The sequence below is a fragment of the Leiobunum rupestre genome, chromosome 4, assembly GCF_980474605.1.
Source record: "Leiobunum rupestre chromosome 4, qqLeiRupe1.1.hap1, whole genome shotgun sequence".
NCBI lineage: Eukaryota > Metazoa > Arthropoda > Arachnida > Opiliones > Sclerosomatidae > Leiobunum > Leiobunum rupestre.
Window position 1 is genome coordinate 47,296,392 of NC_143387.1, and position 15,024 is coordinate 47,311,415.

The following is a 15,024-nucleotide window of genomic DNA, read 5'->3' on the forward strand; positions in this document are numbered from 1 at the left end:
TTAGCCTTGGCTACGGTGCTAAGGGCTCGCGGCGGATTTTTCTCCCGCGTGGTTCTAAGTTTAAAAACGTTCGCGCATGGCTTGTGCGCATTCATAATGCATTTCGCGAAATTGATTTCAGAAATGAATAGTTTAGGACAGGCTGGGAAATAAGGATTTTTTTTAAAGTGGACATTTGACCAGTGACCCCCCCCTGGCCTAAAATAAATAAACTGGTCCATGACCAGTGCAGGTCGTCTGCTACATTGGAATAGCGTATGTACTTGTACTATGTTAACTTTTAACCGTTTTTAATAGGGTAAATTCAAATTGAGTGTAAAAACTAACTAACTAAACTAAACGTAAAATATCGTTACCAATTGCAAAATATTCAAGCAGAACCACTAAAAAAAATTAAAACACCTCGAATTAATTAAGTGGTCCAGTGGACCACTAACCCTCCACCGATTTAATTAATAAACTGGTCATTTGCCCACTGCCACCGCCTTATTTCCCACGCTGGTTGAGGATGTAGCCACTAGGAAGTGCAGATTTTGAATACCTACCTCTTAATAATGTGATAGTCAAAAATTTGGTCTAGACCTTTGCTTATGGGGACTTTATGATAGGCTTATGGTAGTATCTAAGTATGGCGATGCAAATACATTTTTTCGTGTGATGTTAATAAAATATAAGCTCTGATCGAAGTTGAAAGGTATCTAATTTTAACCTTAAGAAGGTTAGGGAAATCTCTAAACATTATTAAGGGGAAAAACCGGAATTTGAAATATTTCGGCAACCCAGAAACTGTTCCTAAATATTCTTCTAATTCAAATGAAATCCGCGAACTCATTAAACAAATATTGCTAGTATTAGGATTGTAAGCCCCTTCGTTTACATTGGTCTTCGTTATTAGCGGGCTTTAGTTATGTACCACGGCGAAACCGTGATCGACGAAGGCATTCGACTAACTTCCGCGGTTTGCCTTCACTGTTCTCCCTTTGAAATCAAATTAGTTTTTTCGCCCACTTTGTGCCAGAGAAGACTAATCTCTGGTAATGTTTATACGGCGCCTGTATCTTGTATCGTCGAATAGTATCGCTTTCTTTTTTATTAGACGGGGAGACTATGGCTGTAGCGTGGGTGTTGGAAAGAACTTGGCTGTGGTTCTTTCCGAACGTGATCGGCATCACCACATACCAATCCACTTCTAGAACACTAAAAACCCGCTGCAGGGGGAAATATTGACTTTTACATTGGCTCCTCGCGTACTTTACGTTATGAAAATTCCCTTCAAACCAAACTCTTTCATTCGAAGCTTTTGAAAATATCGAATTTTGTATCGGAAAGATACGATATATATGCAGACGTTTTCGTGTTTTGTGTTAAAAATTTATATAAAATATTACTAGGCCTACAAGCGTAGGCTCTGTTTTGTAATTTAATTTAATTTTACGTTATCTAAATACCGTCCAAATTAAAAAAAAGCATATTTAGTTGCTGAAAACTATTGCCTAATCCAAGTGATTTTTTGTGTGCTGGGCCCACGTACAGTGTAGCCGATGCCGCCGCTGCCGTATTCCACAATTAGCGAAGGAAATATTTTGGAAATCGGAGTCCAATCATTTTCTACGTACTTTTTTAAATTAAGACTGACTTTAAGTGAGGTTTCAGGACAATTCGTGGGACTTCATAACAATTATTACAGGCGCCATCTAACTCATTTTCGTTTCACTACCTTATTTCCAAAACCAGGTCACTTGAAAATTTCAAATTCGATCAAATTCCTCTTGGGTTTTATAAGTTAATGTACAAGATGATTGAAAATTGGTTCAAATATATTTAAAACATCGGGGGAATTGTGTGTACTTAAATGTCTGTGACATCTTGTTTTACATTCAGTTTCGGCAAAGGTGTAGCTAGAAATTGTAAAAGCAGGCTAAAAGTATTTGCTTTTGGCGAATTTTGTCATCTCCGTGTAAATCATATAAATATTTATACACATAATCCATCGTTTCACGCAATGACTTATTTTGATAAAACATAAGTATTAATTCTTAAGTAACACCGCATTTCTTTTTATTTTTTAAAGGAATTTGCAACTTTAACAAAAGAATTAAATCAAGCCAGGGAACAGTTGCTCGAAAAAGAGGAGGAAATCCAAGAACTTAAAGCCGAAAGGAACAACACGAGGGTACTTTTCAATTATTTAGACGTAAACCGTAGGCATCCATTTACAGCGTGTGTTTTGTTTGTGTACCTCAATTAGTTGCTTCTGGAGCACCTTGAATGTCTGGTATCTAGACACGAGCGTTCTTTGAGGATGACGGTTGTGAAGAGGCAAGCGCAGTCGCCGGCCGGAGTTTCGTCCGAGGTGGAAGTTCTGAAAGCTTTAAAATCTCTTTTCGAACATCATAAAGCTTTAGACGAAAAAGTAATTTAATCGTTTACGCTTTAAGTAATTGAAAATGAGTGTGCTAATTAAAAATTAAAAAATACGCAGGTCAGAGAACGTTTAAGAGTTGCCTTAGAAAGAGTTTCAACGCTGGAGGATGAATTATTAAAATCTAATGAAGAGGTATATATGGGTTTTTGTTCTTCGGCGATTTGGTTCAAAATTAAATTTGTCCATTTGCTGGTGGTATATGGGAAAAGAAAACGAAAGAAATTGCGTATTCTATCGTCTAGAAAATTTGCCTTTTCCATTTTGGATATTTTATAGGACTAGCTAAGATGAAGTTGGGTTATCATGGTGGGCTTTCATGCGTGTGAAAAGTAATTTGTCTTAGCTCGCGGTACCGAGGGTTTTCTCCTTTTTTATTCCTTTTGGGAAGGGAGTTTTTTTCAGAATAGGAAATTGCGTATATAAATTTGTAATGTTTGCCATAAGTAAGCCCTCTCCTTTTTTCGCATTTCTTGAAATTGTCCTTGGGGGACTGACATTGTTAGAATTCGCTCAAAAATGAAGTTGAAATACTATTTTCTTAAGCAAAATTGGACTGTTACTCGCTTTTCCATATTGAGCCTGGGCTACGAAACGTAATTACGATAGGTTTTACGTAAAATAAATTAATTTGTAAAAATAATTGTTTCAGATAAACCAGTTCAAAACAAAAGGTCCTAGCGTCTCGGAGGAAAAGAAGATTGTCGAAAATGGAGAACACGGTAGTTCGCCATCGAAAGACGGCGTTTCTCGCGTGTCGAATGGTTCGGCGGAAGCGACTGCCGAGGCTTCTCGAGTCGTCGAGCTGCAAGACACGGTGGAAAAGCAAGCGTCGGAACTTGGCACAACTCGAGGAAAATTGCAGGAGTTGTCCGCTAAAGTTCGAGAACTGGAAGAAAGTCTCACTACGGCGCAGAAAGAAGTGACGAGACTCCAAGACGAGAACACTAGGCTCGCTAGGGATCTAAAAGAGGTAAACGTCCTTGCTTATTCATTTATTCCGCGTGCTAACACGAATTAACGTCCATCCGCAGAACAATGCTCAAAAAGAGGATCAGGAAGAACGAATTTCTACTCTGGAAAAGCGATACCTCAATGCCCAAAGAGAATCTACTTCGCTGCACGATCTTAACGAGAAGTTGGAGCAGGAGTTAAATAATAAAGAAGCCCAATTGAAGCTGGTACGTTAGTCGCTTACCGCCCTTAAGTCCGTCGCTACAAACGATTAATTGAACGTTGTCCTCTCAATCAGAGCGAAGAGAAAGTGGCGGCCCTTCAAGAGCGACTCGAGCTGGCTGAGCAAAAGCTCGCTCAATTCACGCGCAAAGTTGATGCCTTACCTGAAGCTGAATTGCAACAGAGATTGGCTCAAGCCCAACACGGCTCGGTCGAAGAGAGGATAAATAGGCTCGAGGTTCAATTAGACGAAAAATCTGGGGAGCTATTAAGGGTATGAAATTGACCTTCGCGTTATTAGGTCCGGGGAAAACCACTTCCACGGTAGAGATTGCATAGTGTTGGTTTTGATATTTTAGGCGAGGCAAAGAGAAAAAATGAATGAAGATCACAACCAGAGACTCGCCGCGACGGTGGATAAACTGTTAGCCGAATCCAACGAAAGGCTACAGCTTCATTTGAAGGAGAGGATGCACGCTTTGGAAGAGAAGAACTCCCTGGCTCAGGACCTCGAGAAAACGCGCAAGATGCTCGAAGATACCCAAGTTGAGAAAGACAAAATATTCTCGGAATTGGGTACCATGCGTGAGGAAATGGATGGGCTTAGGCACGACATGCAAGCCTATAGAGCGGAAACGCTAGCTAGGTATTGTACAAAGCCGCCATTATTGAAAGAACGTGGTGTTAATACTTTTCATTTTTTCCAGAGCAAGAAATACATTTTCACATTCTTCCCCACTTTCACCTTCGCGTGGAAGTTTGTCTTCTCCCGTGGCGGCTGGTTTAACGTCTCCTAATCGGGCTCTTGGTTTGGACAATCCCGCTTCCATCGTTGCTAGTGCCGCGGCCGCGGTCAATTCCGGTTTCCCCGGACTCGATTTTAACTCTGGTACAGGGTCAATTCACAGGCGAGCAGCCCGTGCTAGGCAACAACTCGACGAAGACCCGGGAAAGGTAAAAAGACCATGGCCGTCTCTATTCGTTTATCTATGTTAGGCTTGGGTTGAAGGATTTTTTACATTTTCTTTTGCGCATCAGTGTCGTATAAAGCACGCTTTAATCACGGCTTGTTTATTTTTTTCGTGTCTGTGTGATTTCTTTGGCATTTCGGTGTTTGGTGGTTTGTTGTTTTGAATTTGACCATGGACTGCGTAAAAGGTGAAAACTTTGGGTGAACAGGATTGGGAAAAGCTGGAGCAAGCGCACGTGATTGCCAACGTACAACAAGCGTTCGACGCGAGTGACACGGAATGCAGTCAAACGGACGATAACGAAAGCATTTTTGAAGCCATGGACATGCTTTCGCCCTCCGGACACACAGACGCCCAAACCTTGGCTTTAATGCTCCAGGAGCAGCTTGACGCTATTAATAATGAAATTCGGTACGTATATCTTTTCCAAAGTAGATCATATTTGGGCGGATAATAAGCTTAAAAGTTAGATAATTTCAGGGGTAAACTTTTGTATTGTTAATATAGGTATAAACCGGGTGAAGATTATGTTTGTGTAAAATTGAAACTTTCCATTTAGATCATTTTCAGTGTCCCAAATGAAAAATTTAAATTTTCCCAATTGAAATTTTTCATTTAGGACATTGCAAAAAGTCGAACTTTCCAATTGGTACTGTGGGGAAATCAAAAATTTTCATTTGAGACATTGCGAAAAGTGAAACTTTCCAATTAGGACAGTGGGAAATCGATAATTTTCATTTAGGACATCGCGAAAAGTCAAGCTTTCCAATTGGGACAGTGAGGAAATCGAAATTTTTCATTTGAGACATTGCGCAAAGTCAAACTTTCCAATTAGGACAGTGGGAAATCGATAATTTTCATTTAGGACATCGCGAAAAGTCAAACTTTCCAATTAGGACAGTGAGGAAATCGAAAATTTTCATTTGAGACATTGCGCAAAGTCAAACTTTCCAATTAGGACAGCAGGGAAATCAAAAATTTTCATTGGGGACCAGTGGCGGCTTAAGATGGCTGGATCCCCTGGGCGGCCTCCTCGCTCACCCCTGCCTAGCTATGGCCCATCACCCTACCGAACTTTTTGACAGGCAAATGGCAACCGGGGCCGACCACCACCCTCGCCCCCCCCCCCCCCCCCTTATGCCGCCAGTGTTTGGGACATTGCGAAAAGTCAAACAATCCAATTGAGACCGTGGGGAAATCGAATACTTAATTTGGAACAGTGTGGAAATCGAAAATTTTCATTTAGGGCATTGTATTATCACTACAAATTTCGAATTATTTTTGCGTAATGGGAAAGAGCGTCTTTTTTTTAGAAAGGAAAACAGTGATTGAGTTTTTCATTAAGCGATTTTATGTTAGACAAATTTCCTAAGCCGCGTGACAATCGGCTCAACGACAACTAATGTTCTGTCGGGAACGTCATTGTAGCGACTTTTTTGTCATTTACGAATGTAGTTTAATCCAAGAAGAGAAGCAAAGCACGGAACAGCGAGCGGAGGAACTCGAGTCCCGAGTGGGCAGCCTCGAAACCATGGGCTTGATCACTCGCGGCCGCTCCTTCGACCACACCACGTCCCCGCCGCAGAGTGGACGCTCTACCCCCAAGGCCCACCACAGCCCACAAAGGGATTTCCTACAGAAATACCACACCGTAAGTAATCCGACGTTTCTTATTAGGCTCGTTCAATTTCCAACTTTACGCGCTAGATTTAAGCTTATTAAATAAAATGTTTATTGAGAACCGCGAGGCATCCGAGACTGTTTACATTTTAAATTTAAGCCTAAAATAGTTTTTTAAGCCTCTTCATACGGTTCATTTAAAACTTGGCCTGAAGTGATAGTGTAGATTACGCAGTTTTACGTTTCAGTGGCGTAACTTAATTCATTGGGTTAGTTGTTGAAGCTCGTGACTTGTGAAAGAACTGGTCAATTCGTTAGGATTTAACTTCAGATTATTTAGACGACATACTATTTCTAAACCGTTTGTTATTTTCCTTTTGGAATACTTTATAATTGCGCCCCAGTTGGGTTTTTCCCAAAACCGCCCAAGGTAATAAGAAAATAACTATTCCAAGTTAGCCGTATCAGAACTGTATTCGCGTTATCATAGAATATGTGGCCGGCTGGCCGCAACTGTAACATTGATTTTTACGATTCCCGGAAGATATTATCCGCTTTCACAGAGAGAGCGTCTGCAATCGTACTGGAGTGTATCAATGAAAGGCGTAGCCGCCAGGGAATCACGAAGCGACCACGGTAATGCCCACATATTCTCCGTAAACCTAAATACATTCTTAGTGGTATGAATTCCTGAAATAATCTAACCCGGGCGCGGTTGTAAAGTATCAGCCAAATTAACTTTTTATTTCATCACATATGGGTAAAATAACCAGTTCTTAAGGTGTCGCGATACCCTCATCCAAAATTAACCATTCATTTCAAACAAACGTCAAATCTTTAAATCTAGGAAAATAATTCTTCATCCGGGATTTTACTCATCTATGCTTTATTTTCATATATTTACGAGTCGGTAGCTTTCATGAAAAATCTTACTGTTTCGATAAGCCGATTAATTCAACGTAATTGTACCTTGTAAGAAATATTCCACTCACCTAGCGATAACTTAAATTTTAACGAGAATAGGCTGTGAGTGTAAAAATCTGTGTTGTGGAAATTAAGAGGTAACGTCGGTTGTTTTCAGGCTCCGGCCTCCATGAGTCCGAGCCTCATGTACCTGTACTCTTCCGGTCCCCAAACGTACGATCAAGGTTTTTCGTCCCGTGTAAGTTGGGAGACTCCGTTCAAATGAATAAAACGAAGCGGCTTGTCCATAAGATCAATTAATTTAATTAATTATTCGCTATGATACTAATTGGGCCGTTTGTTTTTTGTTGTATTTGCGTTTTTATTTATCCTTTTAATTTATAGATGTATTTCTTTGGCCACCCTAACACGTCGCGGTGCTAATTAAAATTCGCGCATTTTTTGCGAAAGTGATTTTAACCCTATTTCGCCTTAACTGAGTAAAGCCACCATCAAATACGGCAGACATTATTTTATTAAACTTCGTCTAAATTTAAATATTTTTTCCCGCGAATTACATTTTTAACAATTTTTGGAAATATTTTTCGTTAAACCGACGTTGTAAAATGATCTATTTCTGTTTGAGGCAGTCAGTGTGCTTTTAGCTTTAGTAGTCCGTAAATATCTTGAAATCAGAAATGTTTTATCGTAGTAGTAGAACTGAAGAAATACAACATTGTTTTTTCTTGGTTAAATTTTGGCTATGCGTTGCTGACAATTCTTGCTTTACCAATTTTAGTGTGCATTTTACGCTCCACGAAAGAAAAAAAGTAACTTGTTAATTTCTGTCCTTAATTTGGATTCAACTTCGTTATTTTCAATTCTAAAAATTAGGTTATATTGAGCAGTGCAATGTCTAAATCACATTCACACGAAAATTTTTGTTTCTATTGTTTAAATTTGATTGCTGGCTTTTTATTTTTTTTCTGTAATTTTTAACAACTATTCTGTCGTTTTATCATAATCTGAAAGTTAATTTAATAATTAGTGGTGCTTACTAACGTGCTGACGTGGCTGTGTAAGAGGCTGTTTGACAGCATGGGCAAAAATTTTGATTATGAAACGTTAATAAATTGATTTATTATAACGAAATTATTAATCCGTTTTCCCAGCAAATTATATATGTATACACTTGGAATGTCTAGTCTACGAATGTATCCGTAAAAGCCGGCGGGGTTTAATCTACTTCGTTTTCACACTTAATTTATTGGATAATTTTTCATGTTCTTTACGAAACTGATTTAGTTACGCGTAAAATCGTGTATTAAATGGTTAAATAGAGCCTTCTTTTGGAAACAAGTCTTAATGTCTAAAGTAAACCACGCCCGTTTTTATAGGTAAACGTCGCGTTCGCAACAGTCTCCCTTAGACATTCCAAGTGTATACATATATAATTTCCTGGTTTTACAATTTCCGCAACACCTTTCTTGTTTTTGCTATAGATGCCTCCGCCTATGGAATCGAAAGACGACATTCGTCTCTTACGGAGAGAATCCAGTCCTCCAACACCAAGATCTTTGAGGCTAGAACGGGTGGCTCAAGCTTTAGCACAAAGCTCCGAAGAGCTTAGGAGGTGTGTCTTTTAATTGCCGAGATTATTATTTTACAATTATTGTTATTATTATTCTAACACGAATCATCATTTTTTATAGTTCCACAAATTCTTCCCAAGACTCGCTGCACAAAACACCTCCAAAGAAAAAGGGCTTTAAATCTTCCTTGGGTCGGTTCTTCAGTAAAAAAGACAAAGCCAAAGTCAAAGATGCGATGGGAAAAGAGTATTTAATGTCTCAGGGTAACATTAATTTGTACAATTATATTTACAAACTCAGCCATATTTTACAAATCCTTGAATAAGTTATTTATAAGCCTAGAGACAAAACTAAAAGGCTGATATCTAGGAGCAACAAACACAGCACCCCACACCAGGAGAACGCAACCCGTCAAAAGTCGTCCATGTTCTTGAGTACAGTTTTCATTGGTTTGACGTTTTAGCGCCTGCGACGGCGGAAGGGGAAAGTTCGGAAATTGTCTTCCCCCTTTCCGTAAAACTTTCAGCGTAAAGGCTCGTCCAATGAAATGTGTACGCAACACTGCGTTAGCGTGTTTAAAGGCTAGCTGCGTTCTCCTAGTGTGTTTGTTGCTCCTAGCTGATATCAAGAAGCATTCTTAAGGCACAATCTACCATTTTTCAGCTTTCTAAACTTGTATAAAAAAACAAATTGAATTTCCACGAAGGCATGGTATGCAGGCTAACTCCAAACAAATTTACCCCTAAGCTAACTCTGAACGGGTCACTTGGAACAGCTAAGAAAGATTAATTAATATTAATTAATATTCAAGGGTGGAAATGGCTTATTTAAAATTATGAAGAACTCCCGGTGTAGTAAATCCGTCTTATCCAGTGGCCATCATTACTTTGACGCAAACGTGTTTCTTTACGCCTAGGCTACCCTAATGTTTAGTTTTCACTAGCGCGTAACAGTACGAATCTTGGCACGTTCAGAGCTTTTTACGCACGTAAACAATAATACATTACGTCGCGCACTAGTGGAAAATAATCTTAAAGACTGGTTTTCACTAGGGCAAAAACGCCTTGATGGCTATCGTCGACGCAAAAAATCCCCGTTAACAGCGTTAAGCCTATTATATTTTTTTATGCGTCAATGCTTGCCATCGCAGACATTTTCTCGATTGTTGTTGTAGTAGTCACTTGTTTTTTTTAATTAATGAAAATCAAATGCGAGTTAAACAATATTTATAATATAACAGGGTTCGTACACGACCTGGAAAAGTCAGGGAATTTGAAAAATGTTTCCAAAAGGTTAGGGAAAAGTTAGGAAATTTTAAAAGGTTTCCAAAAGGTCAGGGAATTTGAAAATGATTCCAAAATGTCAGAGAAACGTTAAGGAATTTGAAAATGGTTCCAAAAAGTAAGGGAATTTCAAAATGACCCTAAAAAATGAGGCAAATAAATTTTTGAAAGAAAATATTTTTCAAGATTTTTACCTCAAAACATTCATTTATTCTACAAAAATGGTCAGGGAATATTTGGCAATTTGGTCAGGGAAAACCTGGAAATGTCAGGGAATTTAATTCCGGAAATTTTGTACGAACCCTGTATAACCTATTTGGAAGAAATTGTAGGTCTTACGATTCGATATTGTAGCGGGAGAATTACTATAATTTGAAGTCTATGTTTTCCTTTCTCACGAGTGGGGTAAGAAAAATGTCAGCGTCGTGTTCTTCAGTCGCGTCGGAAGACGTCAGTTTTAGGGTACCAATGAGAGAACGGGGCGATTTGTTAGTCTTAAGGGGAGGGGCATACAGGCAGACAGTGAGGTTGATTGGCAGAAAACTTAAAAAGGGTTTCAACATAGTCATTATCCCTAAGTATAAATAAACATATTTTGCCTAAACCGATTTGTTGGGAATGCGGTGCGTTATTTAAGCCCGTAACGTTTTCTGAATATTTGGTACAATTTTTGAGTTTTTGATAAGTGTACTAGAATTACAAACAACAACTACAGTAATAACAATTAACTTATAAAATAATATTTAAAAGAGACGAATAACTTTGGAGGGAGGAAACTAATTTGGATTTGATTTAACGCGGTACTTCCATAATAGCAACTATTTGTCATTAACATTTAACATGGTTTTTGGGCAATGATATTTAGGTGGCTATATGGACACTGATATTATTATGAGTGAGCCTTCAAATATGGGAACAAGCTCAACCGGTGGGGCAAGCGCCGGAGCCACAGGAGGTCCCAGTAACAGTGCAGGAACGCCTGGCACCATGACGCAAAAATCTGAGTACGACAGGAGAACGAAAAAGAAGTACGACACTCCGCCCTTTTAATTAGCCACATATTTACACGGGACCAAATGTTGCTAAGCATTTTTCCCGTTTAGATTTTATTTTAGACACGAGCTTCTGGCGGAAGCGATGAAGGCTGGTACGCCTTTTGCTCTCTGGAACGGACCAACAATAGTCGCCTGGTTAGAGGTAAGTTTCCGGGAAGAATTACCGAATATGACAGTTGCTAAATGAAATGTCTTCTGTTCAGTTATGGGTGGGAATGCCCGCGTGGTACGTAGCGGCGTGTAGGGCGAACGTCAAAAGCGGAGCCATCATGTCCGCCCTTTCTGACACGGAAATTCAAAGAGAAATTGGAATAAGTAATCCATTACATAGGCTGAAGTTACGATTAGCTATTCAAGAAATGGTAGCTCTCACAAGTCCGTCAGCTCCTAAGCCATCTCGAACTGTACGACTTTAGTTCGTATATTATACTTTCATCGTCGGATCTCTCTTTTCTTAAATATCGTATTTATACCTTAATAGAGTTTAGCGTTTGGTGAAATGAATCATGAATGGATAGGTAATGAGTGGTTGCCTTCCTTGGGTTTATCCCAGTACCGCTCAACATTCATGGAGTGCCTCGTCGATGCTCGAATGCTCGATCATTTGACGAAGAAAGACTTGCGAGTTCACCTCAAAATGGTCGACAGTTTCCATAGGTAGGCCTTTCATACCTCCTGGATATTTTACGAATCAACATCTTTTAACTAACTTGTTAAAATTAGAACAAGCTTACAATACGGAATCAACTGCCTGAAGAGGTTGAACTATGACAGGCAAGCTTTGGAAGATAGGCGTAGGAGTAGTGAACATGAAATCAAAGGTAATTAAAATCCTTTAAGTAGTGTCTTAACAAGTATTTTAACTAAGCTTAACGATAAAAGCCTAAGTTAAAAAGGGTATCCTTTAATTGTTCTGATCTATAGTGTAGTTACGCTACAGATAGTTACAATTATTTTCCTTCGCGCCAGAGTCATAAAATCGACCGTGTATGTTTTTATAACCGACAAAGGGCCATTTTCCAAGAACTTTGAAATAGATTTGCACTATCAGCAAAATAATAATATTTTTCAACGTTTCAAACTCTGATCTCCTACCAATGCGTTATCACCAAAATAGTTTTTGGATCTGTTTGGAACCTGACCCTTTGACAATCTTTGGAACCAAAAAGAAAAAGCAGCAAAGATATTTATTTCAAAAAACTGAGCTGGCATTTTAAAACTTCTAAATATTTTCACACAATATTGAGAGTTTTCGGGCATAAAGATCGATCTGGCGGACTAATTAATTTATTTATTTTTGCGCCCATGACAGATGTCCTAGTCTGGTCAAATGACCGAGTAATAAAATGGCTCGATTCAATCGGTTTGAAAGAATATGCAAATAACCTGCAAGAATCGGGAGTCCACGGCTCCCTCATTGCCTTAGATGACAGTTTCGACTTCAATTCAATGGCCCTAGCTTTGCAAATACCAAACCAAAATGTACAGGTAAATAAAGATTGACGGGAATACCTCTCTAATAGCGTTTTCCATTTGACTCCTCGAGATTCGCTCCGAATCCGACGCTGACGTCATTGATCGTACCCAACGACTTAAAAAAAAGAACATTTGCTCCGAGGGTGATATCAATCGGTTGATCTGTCGAAATAGGCAAATCGGTTTCAAGCGATCACAGAGTGCTCGAGAGCGATAAACGGGACACTCATTTATTGATCGGAGTGGATCCGGTCACTTAATTGGAACGTGAAAAGTTGGTCGGGGCGATCTCTAGTGCTCTATTATAGTCAACTGGAAAACGCTATGAATGTATAGCGGCGAATATTAACGCGTTTGTTACCGCGTTTAGGCACGAGAAGTTTTAGAAATGGACTTTAACGCGCTTCTACTGAAGGCGACGGATAGAAAACCCGATGAGGTAAAAGCTGCTCTTTCCTTTAATTCTTAGAGTAGTGATTAGTTTGGACAGAGTTTAGTTTCTTTAAGATTTCACTTAAACGTGGTCATGTTGATCAAAGATACCTCACTTTCGATGACTTGTGAACGTATTTTTTCATCACTTTTCCACACATTCTATCCTCTGGTAATGGTTCTTAGATACTGTTTATTCATCGTTTTTTTTGGGTAATGCCTCACCCCGCTTTCGTCCCTAATAACAGCATGTCCTTGGATATTTGTTGCCTTAAATTAGACTAGAGCTTTTTCTTTCCACAAATTACCAAACTTTCAGATGGTCACACTTTTGTTAAAACACAGATTCCGAAACTTAGACTCTTACAAGGAGAGTACCCGAGGTGTTTATTGCCGATTTTGTTCCAAATCGGGCGTAATGTAGATCTATATGAGGTATGAAATTTCCCAAAAGGAGACGTTGCACTACCCATTCAATTTGCCATGGCAACCGAAAAGGTTTTTGACCACTTAAAACAAACAAATCTCCATTTAAAATTTGAAAATCACGAAATGGGTAATTTGGACCACATTTAGATAAATTTCATTAAGTTTGGGTAAATTGGAACATTTTTGATGTAAAATAAGGAAAAAAATTAGTTTTAAGTGGTCAAAAACATTTTCGGTTGCCATGGCAAATCGAATGGGTAGTGCATATAGGTGTACCGTGAACATTACGCCCGACTTTGAACAAAATCGGCAATAAACACCTCGGGTACTCGCCTTGTTAGTATGGCGATTAGGACAGTTAACGTAGTTCACGGTAATTAGTTACTGTGTTGAAGGCGGAACATTTAATTCGCCTTTCAGGGTGTGTTCAACCATTGAGTTAAAACAGTTTAATGTATCATAAATTTCGTGAGAGATACGTCACTAATCAGGAAGTTCCGCCTTCTGGCAGTGTGTATAAAGCAAATTGCAAACTAAGTAAGGTATAAATAAGCGATTTTCAATATTGTTTGACTTTGACGCCTGAGCAGTGGGCGAAAAAGCGGTACCACAATGACCTATGACGTCAGTTTAGGCTGACCGTTTGTTGTAAAAAAAATAAAAAATCTTATATTCGTTTAAAAGTCAATAGATGGCAGTGCAATTGTTGAAACTCGCTTATTTTAATACAATGGTACGTTCAAAAACATTCTGATTCGTGTATATTAAAAACGGTCAAAGCTGTAGAACGATTTTTCTTACTTTTGGAATGGTATTAAATAATAATAGTAAATAGCTATAGGGCTCCCACCAGGTCCCTAAAATACCTAAAAGCCCCTACTTATTCCGAGGTCCCTAAACCACCTTAAAATCGGAATTTGGTACCTAAATTACCCTATTTCTAGTAAATTTGCTGAAAAGTACCATCGGCTTATAATATTGAACCAGAATTGTATCGATTAACGTTTATAGCTGTAATTTACTACATTGGGTGGCGCCACGAGCTCGGCTAAATTGAAATGCTCGGTAAAATTCGGAATGAGCCTTGCAGTCGTAAAGTTGAACTATAGAGTAATATCGACGTGACGTATGTCGACGTCACCCATGCTTTTTCCTATAGATAAAAAACTGCCCTCAATATGGCTGCCATAGCCCAAAGCTGCAGAGCGATACTACTCTATATAATTTTGAGTAAAACAATTTTTACAAATTAAAACTAAGTCAGTTTTAGAAATATCCTATTTTAAAGTCATTTTTGTAAAAATTAAAGTTAAAATAATTATCTAATTTTTTATTAAAATGGTCCCTATTTGGTTCCTTTTCAAAATTTGGTTCGTATTTCACCCTATTTCTAGCCTGAAAAATCCCCTATTTCCCTATTTTTATTTCTGATTTTGGTGGGAGCCCTGCTAAGCTAGTACCCAAGGAACCACACAGGCCTAAGTCAAGTAGTGACTTTTGAAGCCAATTACTGGTGGCTGGGTTAATTAATCTGTTGTAGGTGCAGGCTTTTCTGACACATTTAGAAAATTTATGGTTATTTAACGCGCACATGCAACATTTTGGTTAGCTGCTATTTTGATTTATTTTAAACAGCTTTTAAATTTTTTTGGCGTTCCACAATCT

At 38.8% G+C, this 15,024-nt stretch overlaps 1 protein-coding gene across 3 annotated transcripts in view; it reads left to right on the plus strand.

Annotated features, from left to right (window-relative positions):
• Liprin-alpha (PTPRF interacting protein alpha) overlaps nucleotides 1-15,024 on the plus strand; it is an 86,882-nt gene that overhangs the window by 69,033 nt on the left and 2,825 nt on the right. For 2 of the 3 annotated variants that reach the window (XM_090172688.1, XM_090172686.1), the window contains 19 exons: nucleotides 2,072-2,173; nucleotides 2,249-2,413; nucleotides 2,483-2,557; nucleotides 3,075-3,395; nucleotides 3,457-3,603; nucleotides 3,675-3,872; nucleotides 3,958-4,244; nucleotides 4,306-4,552; nucleotides 4,757-4,980; nucleotides 6,025-6,220; nucleotides 8,595-8,725; nucleotides 8,805-8,947; nucleotides 10,833-10,995; nucleotides 11,071-11,164; nucleotides 11,226-11,426; nucleotides 11,504-11,679; nucleotides 11,746-11,843; nucleotides 12,335-12,510; nucleotides 12,869-12,937. In XM_090172688.1, the coding sequence (XP_090028814.1) occupies nucleotides 2,072-2,173; nucleotides 2,249-2,413; nucleotides 2,483-2,557; nucleotides 3,075-3,395; nucleotides 3,457-3,603; nucleotides 3,675-3,872; nucleotides 3,958-4,244; nucleotides 4,306-4,552; nucleotides 4,757-4,980; nucleotides 6,025-6,220; nucleotides 8,595-8,725; nucleotides 8,805-8,947; nucleotides 10,833-10,995; nucleotides 11,071-11,164; nucleotides 11,226-11,426; nucleotides 11,504-11,679; nucleotides 11,746-11,843; nucleotides 12,335-12,510; nucleotides 12,869-12,937 (3,213 nt within the window). Of the gene's footprint in view, nucleotides 1-2,071; nucleotides 2,174-2,248; nucleotides 2,414-2,482; nucleotides 2,558-3,074; nucleotides 3,396-3,456; nucleotides 3,604-3,674; nucleotides 3,873-3,957; nucleotides 4,245-4,305; nucleotides 4,553-4,756; nucleotides 4,981-6,024; nucleotides 6,221-8,594; nucleotides 8,726-8,804; nucleotides 8,949-10,830; nucleotides 10,996-11,070; nucleotides 11,165-11,225; nucleotides 11,427-11,503; nucleotides 11,680-11,745; nucleotides 11,844-12,334; nucleotides 12,511-12,868; nucleotides 12,938-15,024 lie in introns of all 3 variants that reach the window. The other variant, XM_090172687.1, reaches the window with a different exon arrangement.